Source organism: Macaca nemestrina, chromosome 18 (genome assembly GCF_043159975.1).
Source record: "Macaca nemestrina isolate mMacNem1 chromosome 18, mMacNem.hap1, whole genome shotgun sequence".
Classification (NCBI taxonomy): domain Eukaryota; kingdom Metazoa; phylum Chordata; class Mammalia; order Primates; family Cercopithecidae; genus Macaca; species Macaca nemestrina.
Window position 1 is genome coordinate 45,817,251 of NC_092142.1, and position 20,789 is coordinate 45,838,039.

Consider the following 20,789-nt stretch of genomic DNA (forward strand, 5'->3'; position numbering starts at 1 on the left):
ATATTGTGCACCAGGCAGAGATAGGGAGAGATCCTGGATGTATTTGAAGGTGGAGTTGATAGGAGTTGTGGATGGAAAAGGCAGGTGTGGGAGAGAAGAGTCAAGGATGAATCCTGGCCAGGTGCGGTGGCTCACATCTGTGATCCAAGAACTTTGGGAGGCCGAGGTGGGAGGATCACTCAAGGCCAGGAGTTTGAGACTGCAGGGAGCTGTGATTACGCCACTGCACGATGAATCCTTAGTTGTTTGTTCAAACAACGGGAAGGATGGTGTTGCAGTCAACAGATGAGGGTGAAGCAGGTTTAGGGAGAAAGAGCAGGAGTTTGGTTTTGGACCTATTAAAGTTAAATTTGCCAGCTTGGCGTCCAGTTGGAGAGAGATGTGTAAGTATCCAGGCAAGCTGACATCTGGTGGGTGGTTTAAGTTTGGGAGATGTCTGGGTGTGAATTGTAAGATTGTTGGAGCTCTGAGCCTGGACATGTCTCATACTCACATGGAGTGAGGCCTGGGCCTGGGGCCCTACTGCTGGGAGGTTAGGGGAAAGAGCAGGAAGCCACAGAGACTGAGGAGAGACCAGTGGGTTTGCAGCAAAGGGCATGCGTTCCCAACGTGGTGGGATCCTATTCTGTGCCAGGTGTCGGCATGGGGAGGGCTCTTGGTTGTTAGGCTGGAACAGTGTAAGCGTGAAGCTCAAAGGAATACTTCCGCCAGGTCAAGGGAGCAGCCCCCTTGGGATGGCTGCGAAACTGTTCTTGGGCTTCTTTGGTCTGGGCGCAGGCTAATGTAGACTGGTCTTTCTGGTCTACACTGTAGCAGTCCTGGCACCTTCTTCACTTCCTTTTGCTCTGTAGCTCTTTTCCTAAACAAATCTGTTCTCGGTGAACTCAGTTTTCAAACTCAAGCGTGTTTACTACACACTTATGCACTGCCCCATCTCAGTTATTGATTATGCTACCAGTCAGTGCCCTGATGTTGGGGTCCTGAGTCGTGTCCCGTGTTCTCAGATCTGGATGAATTAGGGTCTGACTGCTTTACTCATTTTGATTCTCTGCTCATCAGCAGAGGATTAAGCAGAAAGTTCTTTCTTTCCATTTTTGTTACGGGACACTTTTCTGAGATGTTAGAATTTATCTTCCCACCTTGGAATGTCCAGTCAAGGGATCAGATGGGAATCTTTGCCGGTTTTGTTCAGCAGTGTGATCCCAAAAGCATGTTTTTTTTAGTTTTTTGTTTTGTTGAGATGTAGTCTTGCTCTGGAGCCCAGGCTGGAGTGCCGTGGCGCGATCTCAGGTCACTGCAACCTCTGCCTCCTCCCGATCTTGGTTCAAGCAGTTCTTCTGCCTCAGCCTCCCGCGTAGCTGGGATTACAGGCATGTGCCACCATGCCAAGCTAATTTTTTTATATTTTTAGTAGAGACGGGGTTTCACCATGTTGGCCAGGCTGGTCTTGAACACCTGACCTCAAGTGATCTGCCCACCTTGGCCTCCGAAAATGCTGTGATTACAGGGGTGAGCCACCGCACCTGGCCCCCCAAAAAACATGTTACTAAGCATCTCATCGTGTCAGGTACTCTGAGGCTGGGGGTGGGGGATGCATGGAAGAAGGTGACCAGGTTCCTGCCTCCAGGCACCTGCGTTCCTGTGGTAGTTAGTGTGAACGTTTGCAGCCACACACTGGAGAAGAAGATGTATGTTGCTGATTTGGTTTAGAAAGGTTTTTTTGTTTTTGTTTTTTTTTTTAACTCATTACATGTCCTCAGCTTATTTTCATATGATTTGAGTGTATCATTGAGGATTCTTTTGGCTATAAATTACAGAAACTTGTCATGGTGACTCACACCTGTAATCCCAGCACTTTGGGAAGCTGAGGCGGGAGGATCGCTTGAGGCCAGGAGTTCAAGACCAGACTGAGCAACATAGCAAAACCCTATCTCTACATACATAAAAAGTAAAAAAATGAGCCATATGTGGTGGCACACACCTGTAGTCCCAGCTATTTGGGAGGCCGAGGTGGGACTATTGCTTGAGCCTAGGTGCTTGAGGCTGCAGTGAGCTATGATCATCCCACTACCCTCCAGCCTGGGTGACAGGAAAAGGTCCTGTCTCTTAAAAAAAATAGGAATTTGTACACAATCATCACTATTGTTCACCTTCCATTGGCAAGAACTCAACCACACCTGACCATTAGGTGTTGGGTGTGGGGATGCTTTCGATTCTGGCTGTCCAAATGGCACTTTGTTGAGGTCTTTCTGTAACTGGTGGTCCTCTCCCTCTCTTTGGCCCTCTAGGTGTGGTTACAGAGGAGGCTACATGGAGGTGATCAACCTGCACCCTGAGATCAAGGGCCAGCTGGTGAAGCTGCTCTCAGTGCGCCTGTGCCCCCCAGTGTCCGGGCAGGCCGCCATGGACATCGTCGTGAATCCCCCGGTGGCAGGAGAGGAGTCCTTTGAGCAATTCAGCCGCGTGAGTCCACTGTGATGCGTCCACATCCCTGCAGCCGGGGTCACGAGAGTTCCTGCTGGGCCAGTGGCTGGCCTGTCTCCAGATGGCCAGACGGCAGCCTCCTGGGGGTGTGGCCTGCAGGGGCACGCATGGCTCCTCGGAGCCTAAACCACCCCCTTGAGTTGAAGTCCGGAGGTACAGCTGGGCATTGTTTGGAAGTAGGAGAACTGAGAGTGTGTGTGGGCAGGTGAACCCTTCCTCTTCCTCACAGCGAGTGTCGAGGAGGGAAGGGCGTTGTTTCCCAATAACACACTGGGGGGACTCATGAAACTGAAAAGAAGATGAGGAGGTGGTGGGGCGCAGCATGGATCCCAGGCCCCCGCCTGCCTCTGCTAAGCCGTGTTCTCACAGCTTGACAGAGTCCTCCAGCTCTGACCAGCTTTGATCCATTGAAACAAAGGAATTTATGGGTCAGGTAACCTAGAAGTCAACTCCCAACTGGTCCAGGCTCACCTCTTTTTTAAAAAATTGTGGTAAAATGCACATAAAGTCGACCTTTTTAACGTTTGTAAAGTACTCCGTTCTCTGGCATTCAGGACATTCACACTGTTGTGCGGCCATTACCACCATCCATCTCCAGAGCTGTTCCATGATCCCACACTGAGCTCTGCCTGTTACCCACTAATACCCCACCCTGCCCTTCCCTTAGCCCCGGCAGCCACTCTTCTACCCCCTTCTCTCTGCACTCACCTCCTCAAGATTCCTCATATAAATGGAGTCATGTTGGCCGGGAACAGTGAGTGGTTCACGCCTGTAATCCCAGCACTTTGGGAGGTTGTGGCCGGTGGATCATCTGAGGTCAGGAGTTGGAGACCAGCCTGGCCAACATGGTCAAACCTCATATCTACTAAAAATACAAAAATCAGCTGGGGATGGTACATGCCTGTTATCCCAACTACTCGGGAGGCTGAGGCAGGAGAATCACTTGAACCCGGGAGGCGGAGGTTGCAGTGGGCCGGGATTGCGCCATGGCACTCCAGCCTGGGTGACAAAGCGAGACTCCGTCTAAAAAAAAAGCAGAGTCATGTCTTATTTGTCTTTTTGTGGCTGGCTTATTTTCCTAATCGTGATGTCCTCCAGGTCCATCTGTGTTGTGGCCCGTGTCATGATGCCAGGCTGAACCATGCTCCCCACGCGGACAGGCCACATAGTGCTTATGCCTCCACCTGCAGCCCACACCTTCCATGCCACTTGGCCAGCGGCACCTGTGGAAGCCCTGGACAGCGACTCTGCTCCAGCCGTGGACACACGCCCAGCTCAGGCCCAGTCACTGATCCTGACTTGCTCTGCCTGGGTCCTGGGCTGCATGCACACCACCCAGACAGAGGGTGGGGCGTACTGGCCCCCAGATGCATTGGTGGGGCCTATCTGCAGAAGAATGGGCATGTGTCCTAGAAGCATGTTCTGAGGAATTCCCTCCAGAGCCGAGTCCATACAGACTGACAGGCAACAACTGGGTTTTCTCATTTTCTGGAAGGACATCCTGGTACGAGAATAGAACCCATGACACAGGCTGCCGGGCTCTACCCTTTGGCCTAGAACTCCCTGGTGTCTGTGTGCCCCACACCCCAGGGCATGTGGCAGCATCCCAGGGTGAGCGCTGTGGAAGAATTCCTGCCGGGAGGCCCAGCCACCTCCCTGTTTTGCTGTGCTCGGGCTCACGCAAGCTCTTCTTTGGTCAGTCTGTCTGATACCCCAGTGTCGAAGGAACAAACCACCCCACCCACTCCGTCTGTGTGGTGTGCATGGGGCATGTGACCCAGGCAGAGCAAATCCGAGTCAGCGCCTGGGTCAGAGGGGACATACATTCAAAGCTGGAGCAAAGTCATCATCCAGGATTTCTGCAAGTGCTGCAGGAAAGATCAGTGACTGGAGTGAATCTTTATCCAGAGATACTGACTGCTGTGCTGTTTCTATCTCTCATCAGGAGAAGGAGTCGGTCCTGGGTAATCTGGCCAAAAAAGCAAAGCTGACGGAAGACCTGTTTAACCAAGTCCCAGGAATTCACTGCAACCCCTTGCAGGGTGCCATGTACGCCTTCCCTCGGATCTTCATTCCTGTCAAAGCTGTGGAGGCTGCTCAGGTCTGGGGCATGGGCCGGGCTGGCTCTCTCTTACCAGGTTCACCTGAGACGCTGGGCTGGGGGCCCCTGCTTATTTGGGGAGCAGAAGTGCTGGCCCTGGAGGCTCTGAACTGTATGCACCTTTCGACCAGATGGTGTTGACCATGTAAAGATGACAGGTTCTCAGAGGCCCAGGCATGGGCTCTGATGATGGGCAAACATGAGGTGGGCCCCAGGAGAGAGGAGCTGATCTGGACTCTTGTCAGTGCTGCTGCTCCCAGGGGAGGTGCCCGGGTGAGATGCCTGCGGGGGAAGCAGCAGGAGCTGCCACCTCCACCCAGCCACTGCATCCTGGAGCAGCATTTCCCAGGCTTCAGTGTGTGTACCCGTCACCTAGGGCCTGTTTTTGTTTTTTGTTTTTTGTTTTTCCTTTTCGTGGAGAATGGGGTCTTGCTATATTGCCTAGGCAGGTCTCAAACTCCTGGGCTCAAGCTATTCTCCTTCCTGTGCCTCCCTAAGAGTTGAGATTACAGGCTTGAGCCACTGTGCCTGGCTTATTTGTTTTGTTTTAATTACATTCTTTTTTTTTTTTTTTTTTGAGACGGAGTCTCGCTGTGTCACCCAGGCTGGAATGCAGTGGCGCGATCTCGGCTCACTGCAAGCTCCGCCTCCCAGGTTCTCGCCATTCTCCTGCCTCAGCCTCCGAGTAGCTGGGACTACAGGCGCCCGCCACCACGCCCGGCTAGTTTTTTTTTTTTTTGTATTTTTAGTAGAGACGGGGTTTCACCATGTTAGCCAGGATGGTCTCGATCTCCTGACTTCGTGATCCACCCGCCTCGGCCTCCCAAAGTACTGGGATTACAGGCTTGAGCCACCGCGCCCGGCCTAATTACATTCTTATACAGAGAGATGGGGTCTTACTTTGTCACCCCAGGGCTGGCCTCAAACTCCTGGGCCTCAAGGGAACCTCCCACCTCAGCCTCCCAAAGTGCTGGGATTGCAGGCATGAGCCACTGTGCCTGGCTTGTTTTTTTTTGTTTTTTTCTTAAAGGGTCTTATGTCTGCAAGGGACCTAAGAGTCTGTGGTTCCACCAAGTTCTCAGGTGCCACAGACCCCACTTGGAGGCTCACAGGGAGCGCAGTTTCTGCAGGTGGCGTCCTCACCCACCCCCAAGCCTCCTGAACACCTTGTTAAACACCCAAGTCTAGGCCCCACCCTAGACCTACAGAATCAGAATTCCTAGTGTTAGGCTGGGTGCAGTGGCTCACACCTGTGGTCCCAGCACTTCGGGAGGTTGAAGTGGGAGGATCATTTGAGCCCAGGAGTTTGAGACCAGCCTGGGCAACATGGTGAAACCCTCTCTACAAAAAATTTAAAAATTAGCTGGGTGGTGCAGGCCTGTGGTCCCAGCTGCCTGGGAGGCTGAGGTGGGAGGATTGCCTGAGCCTGGGAGGTTGAGGCTACAGTGAGCTATGATCATGCTACTGCACTCCAGCCTGGGCGAGAGCAAGACCTCTTAAGTTTTTAAAAAATCCGTGGGCCAGGTATGGTGGCTCATGCCTGTAATCCCAGCACTTTGGGAGGCCAAGGTAGGTGGATCACCTGAGATCAGGAGTTCGAGACCAGCTTGGCCAACATGGGTTGGCCAAGTAGAGATGGGTAAAACCCCCATCTCTACTAAAAATATAAAAAAAATTAGCCGGGCATGGTGGCCTGCAGTGTAATCCTAGCTATTCCAGAGGCTGAGGCAGGGAGAATCGCTTAAATCCGGGAGCCAGAGGTTGCAGTGAGCCGAGATCACGCCATTGCACTCCAGCCTGGGTGACAGAGTGAGACTGTCTCAAAAAAAAAAAAAATTCCTGCTGTAGTCTGGATGCGCGGTGGCTCACATCTGTAATCCCAGCATTTTGGGAGGCTGAGGCAGGCAGATCACTTGAGGTCAGGAGTTCGAGACCAGCCTGGCCAACATAGCGAAGCCCTGTCTCTACTAAAAATACAAAAATTAGCTGGGCGTGGTGGCGCATGGCGTGCCTGTAATTCCAACTACGCAGGAGGCTGAGGCAGGAGAATTGCTTGAACCCAGGAGGCAGAGGTTGTAGTGAGCCAAGATTGTACCACTGCACTTCCAGCCTGGGCAACAGAGGGAGACTCTGTCTAAAAAAATAAATAAATAAAAATAAAAGGCCGGGCGCGGTGGCTCAAGCCTGTAATCCCAGCACTTTGGGAGGCCGAGACGGGCGGATCACTAGGTCAGGAGATCGAGACCATCCTGGCTAACACGGTGAAACCCCGTCTCTACTAAAAAATACAAAAAACTAGCCGGGCGAGGTGGCGGGCGCCTGTAGTCCCAGCTACTCAGGAGGCTGAGACAGGAGAATGGCCCGAACCCGGGAGGCGGAGCTTGCAGTGAGCTGAGATCCGGCCACTGCACTCCAGCCTGGGCGACAGAGCGAGACTCCGTCTCAAAAAAAAAAAAAAAAAAATAAATAAATAAATAAAAATAAAGAATTCCTGGTGATAGAACCTGAGAATCTGTAGTTAACAGGCTCCCTGCGTGGTCATGCAAACCAGTGTGTGGAAAGCAGTGTTGAGACTGCCTCAGAGAAGCTTGTTCCATGAAAATTGCGTGCAGACCCCAGGGCCCCATTTTCAGAGAATTATGCGGCTTGACCTGCAGGAAGCCACCACTGATGCCTGTTGAGTGGCTGCCTGGGGATGGGCACTCCCCGATGACGGGCAGGAGCACCGCTACACCTGGCTGTCCTGCAGTAGTTTTCAGGTGTCTGTGCCTGGCACCGGCCACCAGCAGTATCCCAGCGTCTGGCCCTGGTCCTCTAGGAGTGGAAGGGGAGAAGGGCACTGCCGTGGGAGAGAGACCTGCCATTTAGATTACATTTGGCTTTGAGGGTTGAATGGTGTGTTTGCAAAGCCAGGAATGATCTCGAGCTCTGTCTGCTCCCATAGGCCCATCAAATGGCTCCAGACATGTTCTACTGCATGAAGCTCCTGGAGGAGACTGGCATCTGCGTCGTGCCCGGCAGTGGCTTTGGGCAGAGGGAAGGCACTTACCACTTCAGGTACGACTTCGTCTCCGCACCAGGGGCTGGTCCGGGGCTTGTCCAGGGAAACGTGGGCTTCTTGACATGGAGCAGAGGACTACTACGGAGAGAGACGTGCAGAGACCCTGTCCCCCCTCGAGTCACCCCGCTCTGTCCTGCTGCAGAGCCAAGCTCAGACCCTGCCCAGGGAGTAAGAAAAACTGGGTGGTTGTCTGCTCAGGGTCGTATTTCCTGAAAGGTCTTCCTTGACTGTTCTGTCCCTCCCCTCCATCAGCTGTCCCATCGTCATCTGAAATGTTCCCAGTCGGGCGTTTTCTTATCTCGCTGTCCGTTTTCAACTCTGTGACGGCAGTACACAGCTGCCAGTGCCTGGAGTGGTGCTGGCACGTGCTCGGTAGCTCCTGGCGGCACCCTGGGCCGCAGCGCTGCCTGTGATCCCGGAACCTGCTGAGGACCTGCAGTGGAATTCGCTCCACTCACGCCCAGGGCGTACCCCGTTCTGGCCCTGCGTGGACGGGAATGCCAGTGCCCAGAGCTGAGCTGGCTGGAGCAGAGGTTTTCCACTGAGGCCAGTTCTCTTCAGAACAGCATCTTCCCCGCACATGTTGCTCTCGGATGTCTCTTGCGGCAGATGCTAAAAAGAAGAAATGGCATGAGCTGTTAGCAACCGGAGCCAAGTCTTGACTTAGGCAAGGTCATGGGTCGTGTCCCCTGGATGGACAAACCTTGTCTGGTTGGCCTTCCCACCCGTGGTCAGGCTCATCTCAGTGTTTGATGGCTCGGTCAGAAAGTGATTTGAGCAAGAAGGCTGCCGGGAAGGCCAGGGAGCATATTGGTGGACGAGAGGGAGGTGTTAGTTACTGTGGCAACTTGGGAATTCCTTTGGAGGCAGAGTTGTGACTGGAGGGTGTCTCACTGTCAGACTGACTGGAGATAAAAAAGGCCCCTCAGGTGGGAGTGAAATCTCTCTCTCAAACTCTAGGAAAGAGCAAGAGTCATGCTCTAGAGAAAGTTCTGTTCAGTGGTCAAAATATTCCAGAGCGCTGAATGCAGTGGCTCGCACACTTCGGGAGGCCGAATTCAGGATTGCTTGAGTCCAGGAGTTCAAGACCAGCCTGGGCAACATAGCAAAACCCTGTCTCTACAAAAAGTTGTTTAAAAACTAGCCAGGGATATTGGCATATGCCCGTAATCCTAACTACTCGGGAGACTGAGATGGGAGGATTGCCTGAGCCCAAGAGTTTGAGGTTGCAGTGAGCTATGATCACTCTATTGCATTCAAGCTGGGGCAGTAGAGTGAGACCCTGTCTCAAAAAAAAAAAAAAAATGTGACCGGGTGCAGTGGCTCATGCTTGTAATCCCAGCACTTTGGGAGGCCAAGGTGAGCAGATCATGAGGTCAGGAGTTCGAGACCAGCCTGGTCAACGTGGTGAAACCCCCGTCTCTACTAAAAATACAAAAATTAGCAGGGCATGGTGGCAGGTGCCTGTAATCCCAGCTACTCAGGAGGCTGAGGCAGGAGAATCGTTTCAACCTGGGAGGTGGATGTTGCAGTGAACCGAGATCATGCAATTGCACTCCAGCCTGGGCAACAAGAGTAAAACTCCATCTCAAAAAAAAAAAAAAAAAGTGATGCAGACCTTCTGCAGTAATGGGTGGATATATCTTAGCCTAACTGCTGCTCCAGTTTATTGCTTTTGTTCACGTGTATTACTTGGGTGAAAAAACCAACATATGAATGAAGGGAAAAGTGGTCCAAGTGCTGGGTGCTGTCCGGTCTGGAGCTGTGGAAGCGGACCAGGCAGACCTCCCTCCTCCAATCCTAGAGGCAGTTGAGCTGCTGGATTCGTTCCTCTCCCATCTTGCAGAGCAGCTAGGCTGACACTGTTGTCTCTCCTGCCAGGATGACCATCCTCCCTCCAGTGGAGAAGCTGAAGACGGTGCTGCAGAAGGTGAAGGATTTCCACATCAACTTCCTGGAGAAGTACGCATGAGGACGCCTGAGCCCCAGCGGGAGGCCCGTCCTCAGCTCTTCCTCCCAATGCCCACCAGGCTGAACTCGCCTCCCCTGTGACTCTGCCTTGGGCCTCGCAGAGGCCGCTGGTCACTTCATCATCATTTTGCCCCCGGAGACGTCTTTCTTTGTGCCTTGATGTTGACAGCGCCTCTCTTTTGAGCAGACAAGCATTCTATATGCAACCAGAGTAGAGGGGACCTGCTCAGCAGGTGTGGCCAGGGTTCTCTGAATCTGTTACTGTTTTTGCTTCTGGAAAGTTCATTTGGGGTTTACAACAACTAGGGTGTGTTGGGTGAGATGTTTAAGATCTGGAGAAATGAGCAGGTGTCGGGAAATGTGTGACTTAACCGTGGTGAGGGCTGGAAATCCAAACTCACCACCGTGATCTGTGAAATAAAGCCCTTAGCGGTGTGAAGCATCCGGTCCTTTGAACAGAAGGGCCTGGAAGGCCCCTGGGGCTGAGAGAGGGTCCACCCCGTGGCCTGGAGGCAGGCGGGGAGCACAGTAGCACGTGGACTGGGCAGGATGCTGCACTAGCTTGGGGTAGATGCTGGGGGCTGCGGCCACCGTCAGAGGGCCCCACGGTGAGGCATGGGGGTGAGCCAGGCTGCAGGAGGAACCGGCTCTCTGCTTCCCAGCAGCGCAGCCAGGCCTGAGAATTCTGTGCGCCCGGCTGGCTTTGGGAATGAGGGGTTCCCTTGAACATGTGTAGGCTGGAACCCCATCGGAGAGGTCTCTCTGAATTTCAGGGACACAAGGTGCAGCCCGGCAGTGTCCCAGTTCCGTGGAGAGTCCCACTGGAATGGTGTGGACCCATCCCGTGGGTGACCGGTGCCTGTTCTCCCGAGGCCCTGACCGAGCCTGTGTGCACATCGCCCCCTGCTGGCAGCAGCGGGGAAATGAGGGCTGGAAATGCCCTCCCCTCAAGGGCAATCGCCGGACCTGCAGAGCAGCCAAGGCCCTGTCCTTTCTTGAATGGTGGCGAGCTGAATCTGGTCGGTTTCCTTGCTTTTAGGTGATAAAATTGCCTAGCAGCTTGGCTGCTGTGGAGGAGTCAGTGAGTCGTGATTGGAGGTTCATTGGCGTGCTTTCATGCAGAGTGTTGCCTTCACGTTAGTTTCCGGCTCCCCTCCCAGGCTGCAGACTCTGACCTGTGGCATCAGTCCTCTCCCAGGCCAGGAGGGTGCCATCCCCCAGCATGCGGCTTCCCTGCCATTAGCAACCCTGGGCGGGCCGACCACACTCGAGGCTGCGGTGCTATGGGCTTAGCCCTCGCCTCCCTCACTGGGAGCCTCCCCATCCTCCCTGCCTTCCCCAGTGGGAAGTTAGGGAAGCTCAGGAGCCTGGGACCCAGCATGTCCCAAAATGGGATTGGAGGAGCTGGAGAGAAAGCAGAAGAGGCCGAGGAGTGAGGCTTAGAGCAGTCTCTATGCTGTGATTTCCACACCTGGTCCGTGTAGAGGAAACAGTAGGAAACTCCAAACTGTCCTTACCCACCGACATCACAGCCCCTATGAAGAAAATAGCCACAATCTCAAATAACAAAAGGGAATGTTCTAAAACTTTTCCTTCCTTAAAAAACGGAAAAAATTGCGCTTGTGCTTGCTGTGTGGTCTATAAACCAGGATGAGTCCCAGAGTGATGAGGTTTCTGGTGGAAAGGTTAAATCGTAGAAGCTAGTATATTTTTTATATTTTTGTAACAATTGCTTTTTTCATGGGGGAGGCTGGGTTAGTATTTATAGTCCTAACAAATCCAGTAATTTTTTATAAATCTCTTCAGATTATAAACAGCCCCTAAAACTTTACAATATTTGCACAATTTTTTAAAAGAGATTGTATACACTTGATTTGCTTTCAAAATAAATAAGGTCAGCTAGTTTAGGAGGTTAACGTCGGATAGGAATGCTGATCATGACAGGTTTGGTTTTCTACAGATTCTGTTCTGGTGCCTTTCCTGTCCGGGCACCACCTGAGAAAGTTGTTTGTCATTTGAGGTCGCACTTGGAGGTTACATCTGTGAAGTTTCTGTCATTGGTCCAGATCTGTGTGTGTAGCATCTGCTGAGGAAGCACGTGCTGGGCCGTGCCTCAGACAGCGCATCACTGCGCACCCAGAGGCTCGCCTGGCTGTTCCTGTTGTGGTGTGTGTGGAGTTTTGGGGAGGAACAGATGCAGATCAACTTGTGGCTGTTTTCCCATCTAGGTTCTCACAGGCATCTCCTGACAAAGGTACTTAACAATGGCTCTGCTGGAAATTTCTATAAATAAAATGTCCAAAATGGTGACTGTGTTTTAACTTTCATTGTAGTTTGAATCTAAACATTGAGGACATTACTAACTTTACAGCTTCACTCTTTGTAATTTTTTGTTCCCAGCACGATAACGGGCATTTCCCCCAAACATGACAGAACTCCAGGCACAGCTTCTCAGCTTCCATGTCTTTTTTTTTTTTTTTTGGAGACCGAGTTTTACTCTGTTGCCCAGGGCCCAGGCTGGAGTGCAGTGGCGTGATTCTGGCTCACCGTAACCTCCGCCTCCCGGGTTCAGGCGATTCTCCTGCCTCAGCCTCCCGAGTAGCTGGGATTATGGGCGCATGCTGCCACACCCAGCTAATTTTGTATATTTAGTAGAGATGTGGTTTCACCATGTTAGCTAGGCTGATCTCGAACTCCCAGCCTCTGGTGATCTGCCTGCTTCAGCCTCCCAAAGTGCTGGGATTACAGGCGTGAGCCATCTCACCCGGCCTCCATGTTTTCTTAGGGCTTGATCCTAAGATGCCTGAGCTGTTATTTTGTTCACTTGTGGTGGAGAAACTTCATGGATTCTTTGAAATAGAATGTGATTAAAATGAACACAGACCGTGGCTCCCTGGTGGAAGAGAAGTAAGAACAAACAGCCTCTTCCCCAGGGCTGGGGAGGTGGGCGGGTGAGGGAGCACTGGGGGCTCATGGGCAAAGGGGGAATTGTCTATACGAGGGAGTTCATTCATTTCCCATATCGACGTTTGATTTTGATGTGTGATTTTGGAATTCAGGACTTTTTCTCAAAACTAAAATTTCTGTGTCTTCAACTAAAGAAAATTTGGTGGCCAGGTACAGTGGCTTATGCCTATAATCCCAGCACTTTGGGAGGCCACAGTGGGAGGATCGCTGGAGCCCAGGAATTCGAGACCAGCCTGGGCAACCAAGAAAGACACTATCTCTATAAAAATTCAAAAAATTAGCTGAGCATGGTGGTGTGCACCTGTGGCCCTGTCTGCATGGGAGGCTGAGGCAGAAGGATCACTTGGGCCCAGTAGTTCGAGACCAGCCTGGGCATCATAGACCCTATCTCTACAAAAAAAAAATTGAAAAAATTAGCCAGGTATGGGGCATACACCTGTAGTCCCAGCTCCTTGAGAGGCTGAGGTGGGAGGATCACTTGAGCCCAGGAGGTTGAGGCTTATAGTGAGCCATGATCACACCACTGCATGCTAGTCTGAGTGACATAGTGAGACCCAGTCTTTTTTTGAGATGGAGTCTTGTTGCCCAGGCTGGAGTGCAATGGCACATTATCGGCTCACAACCTCTGCCTCCCGGGTTCAAGTGATTCTTCTGCCTCAGCCTCCGAAGTAGCTGGGATTACAGGCGTGCACCACCATGCCTGGCTAACTTTGTATTTTTAGTAGAGACGGGGTTTCTCCATGTTGGTCAGACTGGTCTCGAACTCCTGACCTCAGGCGGTCCGCCCGCTGTGGCCTCCCGTAGTGTTGGGATTGCAGGCGTGAGCCACTGTGCCCGGCTGACCCAGTCTCTTAAAATATGGAAAATATAAAAGGAAAAAATTACTTTAGTTGAAAGTGATAGAAATCCACTCAGAGTAGCATCAGCAGAAAGAGGAAGTATGGCCTCGTGCACCTGGGAAGGAAGCCTGTTTCGGTTTTCAAGTTCACTCTATTAAATGCAAAGTCTGTCTTGTCCAGCTCCACGTGGAAAAATCCCAAGGGAGGATCCTGATTGGCTGCCTGGGCCTGTGTGCCTTTCTCTGAGCCCGCCTCTGACCCATGAGAATAGGGAGCTTTGGGTGGCCCTGTTCACAGAGCAGGAGAAGGTGGAGCCCACTGGAGCCATAACATTGAAGAGGAGAAGCTGCTCCCCATAGGAAAGGGAGTTGGATGTGGTGCTGCCCCAGCAAAACCCATTTACCACAGGGCCTTTTCAGAGAGGGATGGAGGAGAGATAGGTGAGTTCAGGGTGGGTTGAGGGGCCGGGGGTGGTGGCTCACACCTGTAATCCCAGCACTTTGGGAGGCTGAGGTGGGAGGTTTGTTTGAGGCCAGGAGTTCAAAACCATCCTGGGCAACAGTGAGAACCCATCTCTACAAAAACTTTTTAAAAAAATACTACCCAGGCATGGTTGCACATGTCCGTGGTCCCAGCTACTCAGGAGGCCAAGGCCAGAGGATCGCTTGATGCCCAGGAGTTGAAGCCTGCAGGGAATCATGATGGCACCACTGCACGTCAACCTGAGCCACAGAGCAGGACCCAGTCTCTTTAAAAAAAAGTAGGGTGTTGCGGGGAGGAAGGAGGGATTGCATTGGGAGTTATACCTGATGTAAATGACAAGTTGATGGGTGCTGACGAGTTGATGGGTGCAGCACGCCAACATGGCACAAGTATACAAATGTAACAAACCTGCACGTTATGCACATGTACCCTAGAACTTTAATAATAAAAAAAAAAGTGGGGTGTTGGGGGCAGAGGTGGCAGTGAGCCAAGATTATGTCACTGCGCTCCAACCTGGGCAACTGAGCCAAACCTTGTCTCAAAAAAAAAAAAAAAAAAAAAATGTGGGTGATGCGTAGAAGGGAGGAGGGATGATGCTGTTTTCTACTGGTGGGCGCCTGCCCTCTTAGTGCTGTCTGCCGATATCCTGTCACTCTGCCCCCCAAGCCGGGAGAACTCCAAGAAGAAGGAAAATGAACCTTACTGCCAGCCATCCATCAGCTCTCTTCCTTAGGAGGCACAGGTCAGCTGGAGAGTCATATAGAGATTTTATTTTCCACTTTAAAAAAAGACATACTGACTTTTTGGTTCTCCTCTGTGTTTGGTTCTTCATCTGTGTTTGCTCTGAATGCAAATATTGGGGGCATCATTTAAACTCCTTTTGGAGATACTACATTTTAAAACTTTTTTTCTTTTTTTGAGACGGAGTCTCGCTCTGTCGCCCAGGCTGGAGTGCAGTGGCATGAGCTCGGCTCACTGCAAGCTCTGCCTCCTGGGTTCACGCCATTCTCCTGCCTCAGCCTCCCCAGTAGCTGGGACTACAGGTGCCTGCCACCAGGCAGGCTAATTATTTTATATTTTTAGTAGAGACAGGGTTTCACTGTGTTAGCCAGGATGGTCTCGCTCTCCCAACCTTGTGATCCACCCGTCTCAGCCTCCCAAAGTGCTGGGATTACAGGCGTGAGCCACCACGCCCCGCCAAAACTTTTAAAATGGATTCATACACAGTTTAATAAAAACATCAACTGTCTCTCTTTAAAAAACTCAGGAGTTTGAGACCAGCCTGGCCAACATGGTGAAACCCGTCTCTACTAAAAATACAGAAAATCAGCTGGGCATGGTGGCAGGTGCCTGTAATCCCAGCTACTCAGGAGGCTGAGGCAAGAGAGTTGCTTGAACCCGGGAGGCAGAGGTTGTAGTGAGCCGAGATCGCACCAGTGCACTCCAGCCTGGGCGACAAGAGCAAAACTTCGTCTCAACAACAACAAAAATAAAAACCAATCCACTTAATACCTCTAATCCCAGCACTTCAGGATGCTGAGGCAGGTGGATTGCTTGAGCCCAGGGTTCAAGACCAGCCTGGGCAATATGGCAAAACCCTGTCTCTACAAAAATTAGGCATGGTGGCACATGTCTGTAGCCCCAGCTACTCGGAGACTCAGGTGGGAGGATCACTTGAGCCCCGGAGGTTGAGGCTGCAGTGAGTTGAGATCGTGCCATGGCTTTTAAGAGAGACCTTATCTCTTAAAAGCAAAAACAAAAAGCAAACCAGAGTCCCAGTAATGTTTAGAACAAAGTCAGACCATAAAAGGGTACATAACATAAAAGTGTGAAATTCTCAAAAAATATTTTATCAAAGTAAACATGTTTATATGGAAAAACCAGAAAAAGTCAAAGAAATGTGAAACCCACTGTGATCCTCTAACCAGAGTTAATCAAGTCTAACATTCTGGGAATATTTCTTTCCTGTTCTTTTCCTGAGAATATTTTTATGTAGTTGACGGGAGTGCATAGTTCTGGGTCCTGTTTCCCCTTGAATGTTACAACATATTAATAAAAATGCCTGATGAAAAACAAAAAATAGCTGGGTGTAGTGGCAGGCTCCTGTAATACCAGCTAGTAGGGAGGATGAGGCAGAAGAATTGCTTTAACCTGGGAGGCAGAGGCTGCAATGAGCTGAGATCACGCCATTGCACTCCAGCCTGGGTGACAGAACAAAACTCCGTCTCAAAAAAAAAAAAAAAAAGCCTGGTGGGCAGTTTCTATGGCTGCCTCAGCCGTTCCATGGACGACTGTCATTTAGTTAATGGCACCTCCAGCATTTAGGTTGTATATAGTTCTTGGTTTCTAAAATAATACCGGCCAGGTATGGTGGCTCGTGCCTGCAATCCCAGCACTTTGGGAGGCCGAGGCGGGTGGATCACGAGTTCAGGAGATCGAGACCATCCTGACTAACACAGTGAAACCCCGTCTCTACTATTTTTCTTTCTTTTTTTTTTTTTTTTTTTGAGATGGAGTCTCGCTCTGTCGCCCAGGCTGGAGTGCAGTGGCCAGATCTCAGCTCACTGCAAGCTCCGCCTCCCGGGTTCACGCCATTCTCCTGCCTCAGCCTCCCGAGTTGGGACTACAGGCACCCGCCACCTCACCCGGCTAGTTTTTTTTGTATTTTTTAGTAGAGACGGGGTTTCACCGGGTTAGCCAGGATGGTCTCGATTTCCTGACCTCGTGATCCGCCCGTCTCGGCCTCCCAAAGTGCTGGGATTACAGGCTTGAGCCACCGCACCTGGCCCCGTCTCTACTATTAATACAAAAAATCAGCTGGCTGTGGTGACACACACCTGTAGTCCCAGCTACTCAGGACACTGAGGCAGGAGAATCGTTTGAACCTGGGAAGCTGAGGTTGCCAGAGCAAGATCGCGCCACTGCACTCCAGCCTGGGCGACAGAGTGAGACTCCGTCTCAGAAAATAATAATAAAATAATGCCATATAAGGAACGTTCTTACATAAAGAGGGTATTTCTCTTTCCCACCCTTGTATTTAGGATCACTGCAGGCCATTCTTCGCAGTTCCATTGTTAGTGGTGGAAGGTGCCACCACGCCCAGCTAATTTTTGTATTTTTAGTAAAGACAGGGTTTTACTATATTGACCAAGATGGTCTCGATCTCTTGACCTCGTGATCCGTCCACCTTGGCCTCCCAAAGTGCTGGGATTACAGGCGTGAGCCACTGCGCCCAGCCCACCATTTTATCTCTTAATGCACGTGCCCGGGAAGTTGTTTCTGCCTGGTGCCTGCGTTCAATTAACACTTCAGTGCAACAGGTGTGGATCATCAGGAAATGGCCTCTCCCTGGCGTGGGCTCCCAGTTTATCCCTTTTAGAGAGGCAGTGTTATTACCTGACATTCCTAGTGGGTGGGAGAGAGCCCTCTGCTGCCCCCACTCAGCCCTAACTACCTGTAACACCATGAACTCTTCCAGGCCGGTGTTCCCTACCAGAGCATGACACCTCTTCTTCACTATGGTCTGGGAGGCAGAACACCAAAGGGACTGTCCCAAGAGCAGCGTCCAGGGTAGGTGGGCCATGGCGTGCACCTTGGCTCTAACCCTTACTAGCTGTAGGATCACTCAGTGTTAACACTGTAAAACGGGGCTAACACCCACTCATTGGGTAATAGAGTAAGTGTGAGTGACTGGGCATGTGGCTCATATCTGTAATCCCAGCACTTTACGAAGCTAAGGTGGGAGGATTGTTTGAGTCCAGGAGTTTGAGGCCAACCTGGGTAACATAGTGAGACCCATAGTGTATTATTTCCAAAAAATACAAAAATTATCCAGGCGTGGTGGCACATGCCTATAGTCCCAGCTGCTTGGGAGGCTGAGGTGGGAGGATCCTGCACGCCGGGAAAGCAGAGGTTGCAGTGAGACAAGATGGCACCACTGCATGCACTCCAGTCTGGAGAACAGAGCAAGACTCTGTCTCAGCATAAAGAAACACAAATAGAATAAATATGAGAACTAAATGAGAGAAAAAAGTGTGTGTGTGTGTGTGTTTGTGTGTGTGTGTGACGTAACTTAGCATAGTTCCTAGCAAGCAGATATGTTTGTTGAGCACTTTAGCTGATTATCTTTGGTTTAGAGCAGTGCTGATATAAGTGTTCAATATATGTTCAAATTGAAGGAAAAAATATGCCCTTAGTATGCCAAATACGTTGTGAAAATGGCCCTGGGCAGCTAGGGCCATTTCCCAAAATTTCCAACACATGAACGTATTCTGCTAGCCAGAGTGTCAGAGGCATTTGAAGCAGAGTGACTCTATCTTGAATAGGGACTGGGTAGAAGAAGGCTGAGACCTACTGGGCTGCATTCCCAGGAGGTGAGGCATTCTAAGTCACAGGATGAGATAGGAGGTTGGCACCTGGTACAGGACACAAAGACCCTGCTGATAAAACAGGATGCAGTAAAGAAGGGGCTAAGGGCCGAGCGCGGTGACTTACACCTGCAATCCTAGCACTTTGGGAGGCCGAAGCAGGCAGATCACTTGAGGTCAAGAGTTCGAAACCATCCTGGGCAACATGGTGAAACCCCATCTCTACTAAAAATACAAAAAAAAAAAATTGCCTGGCGTGGTGGCAGGCGCCTGTAATCCCAGCTACTCAGGAGGCTGAGGCAGGAGAATCACTTGAACCGGGAGGTGGAGCTTGCAGTGAGCCAAGGTCGCGCCACTTCACTCTAGTCTGGGTGATGGAGCAAGAGTCTGTCTAAAAAAAAAAAAAAAAGAAAAGAAAAGTGGCTAAAACCCACCAAAACCAACATGGCCATGAAAGTGACTTCTGGTGGTCCTCACTGCTCATTATATGCTAGTTATAATGTATTAGCTTGCTAACACTCCCACCAGTGCCATGACAGTTACAAATGCCATGGCAACATCATGAAGTGACCCTATATAGTCTAAAAGGGGGAGCAACCCTCAGTTCTGGGAATTGCCACCCCTTTCCCAGAAAACTCTTGAATAGTCCACCCCTTGTCTAGCATATAATCAAGAAATATTCATAAAACTAGCCAACCAGCAGCCCTGGGGCTGCTCTGACTGTGGAGCAGCCATTCTTTTATTTTTTACTTTCCTAATAAACTTGCTTTCACATCACTCTATGGATTCACCTTGAATTCTTTCTTGCAGGAGAATCAAGAACCCTCTCTTGAGGCCTGGATCGGAACCTCTTTCTGGTAAGACAAGCACACAGGTTAGTTATTTTTTTATTTAGTTATTTAGTTCCTTTTTATTTTTTTGGAGACAGGGTCTTGCTCTGTCCCCCAGGCTGCAGTCATAGGTCACTGCAGCCTTGGCCTCCTGGGCTCAAGTGACTCACCCACCTCAGACTTCTGAGTATCTGGGACTACAGGCTCATGTCACCATGCTTGGCTAAGTTTTAAATTTTTTGTAGAGACAGGGTGTCACCATGTTGCCCAGGCTAGTCTTGAACTCCTGGGCTCAAGCAGTCCTCCCACCTCCCACCTTTTTTTTTTTTTTTTTGAGACGGAGTCTCGCTCTGTCACCCAGGCTGGAGTGCAGTGGCCTGATCTCAGCTCACTGCAAGCCCCACCTCCCGGGTTCACGCCATTCTCCTGCCTCAGCCTCCCGAGTAGCTGGGACTACAGGCGCCCGCCACCTCGCCCGGCTAGTTTTTTGTAGTTTTAGTAGAGACGGGGTTTCACTGTGTTCACCAGGATGGTCTCGATCTCCTGACCTCGTGATCCACCCGTCTCGGCCTCCCAAAGTGCTGGGATTACAGGCTTGAGCCACCGCGCCCGGCCCCACCTCCCACCTTGAATCCACTCATGCTAGGATTCAAGCATGAGCCATCTTGCCTGGTCTGCCTTTTTTTTTTTTTTGATCCATTACACTATAATTGCAAAAAACGTGTTCTTAAATTGAACCTACTGGCCATACGCAGTGGCTCATGCCTGTAATCTCAGTGCTTTGGGTGACTGAAGTAGGAGGATCACTTGAGGCCAGGAGTTTGAGACCAGACTGGGCAACATAGTGAGACCCGGTCTCTACAAAAATAAAATAATTAGCTGGGCATGGTGGTGCATACTTGTAGTCCTAGCTGCTTGAGACTACTCCGTGAGGCAGGAAGATGGTTTGAGCCCAACAGTTGGAGGCTGCAGTAAGCTGTGATCACACCACTGGACTCCAACCTGGGTAACAGAGCAAGACCACATCTTTAAACCAAATGAACAAAGAAACCCAAACATAAATTAAATGGGCCTATCTAATGAAGACTGGTGCCATGGACGTTTGTTTTTGGTGCAGATCTGTATTGACGTGTTGGCTCCAGTTAGGAACTAGGACCATTTGGACTTCTTGGCATTTACACAAGTTAAAGTCCTCCCCCAAAAGACCTTTGTGGGGCTTTGTCCTTTTATGGTTAAGGCAAGCTGCTGTTTGCCATTTCTAAACTAAAGCTTTGAAGCAAAATGTCCCCAGTCTTTTGGGCCAGCATCATGACACACATTGGGTGTCAAAACCCCACTCACTCAAGGAAATATGGTGTATAAGTGTGAGTGGCTGGGCACATGAGCCACTGCACCTGACTGCCTGGAGTTTAAAGGTCTCATCTTTGTTACCTACCAGGACATCTGAATGAGTGTTGGCACATTTACAGATATGCTAACGCCTCATGTTATTCATTCATCAAACACTGGCTTAGCAGCTGTGCACCAGGCACAGGGTTAAGTGATGGGGACACAGCAGTGAATAAGACATGGTCCCATGATTCATAAGGTTGATAACACCCCATGCTGGTAAGAGAGGGGAAACCAACACTGATACACTGTTAGTAGCAGTGTGACTTTACACAACTTTTTTTTTTTTGAGACAGA

General features: G+C 50.7%; 1 protein-coding gene across 1 annotated transcript in view; it reads left to right on the top strand.

Annotated features, from left to right (window-relative positions):
• Positions 1 to 11,927, top strand: part of LOC105492216 (glutamic--pyruvic transaminase 2) — a 49,621-nt gene extending 37,694 nt beyond the window's left edge. The window contains exons 9-12 of the mRNA XM_011759229.3: positions 2,289 to 2,463; positions 4,430 to 4,585; positions 7,530 to 7,642; positions 9,528 to 11,927. Of these exons, the coding sequence (XP_011757531.1) occupies positions 2,289 to 2,463; positions 4,430 to 4,585; positions 7,530 to 7,642; positions 9,528 to 9,618 (535 nt within the window). The 3' untranslated portion in view covers positions 9,619 to 11,927. The remainder of the gene's footprint in view (positions 1 to 2,288; positions 2,464 to 4,429; positions 4,586 to 7,529; positions 7,643 to 9,527) is intronic.
• Positions 11,928 to 20,789: the final 8,862 nt, after the last annotated feature.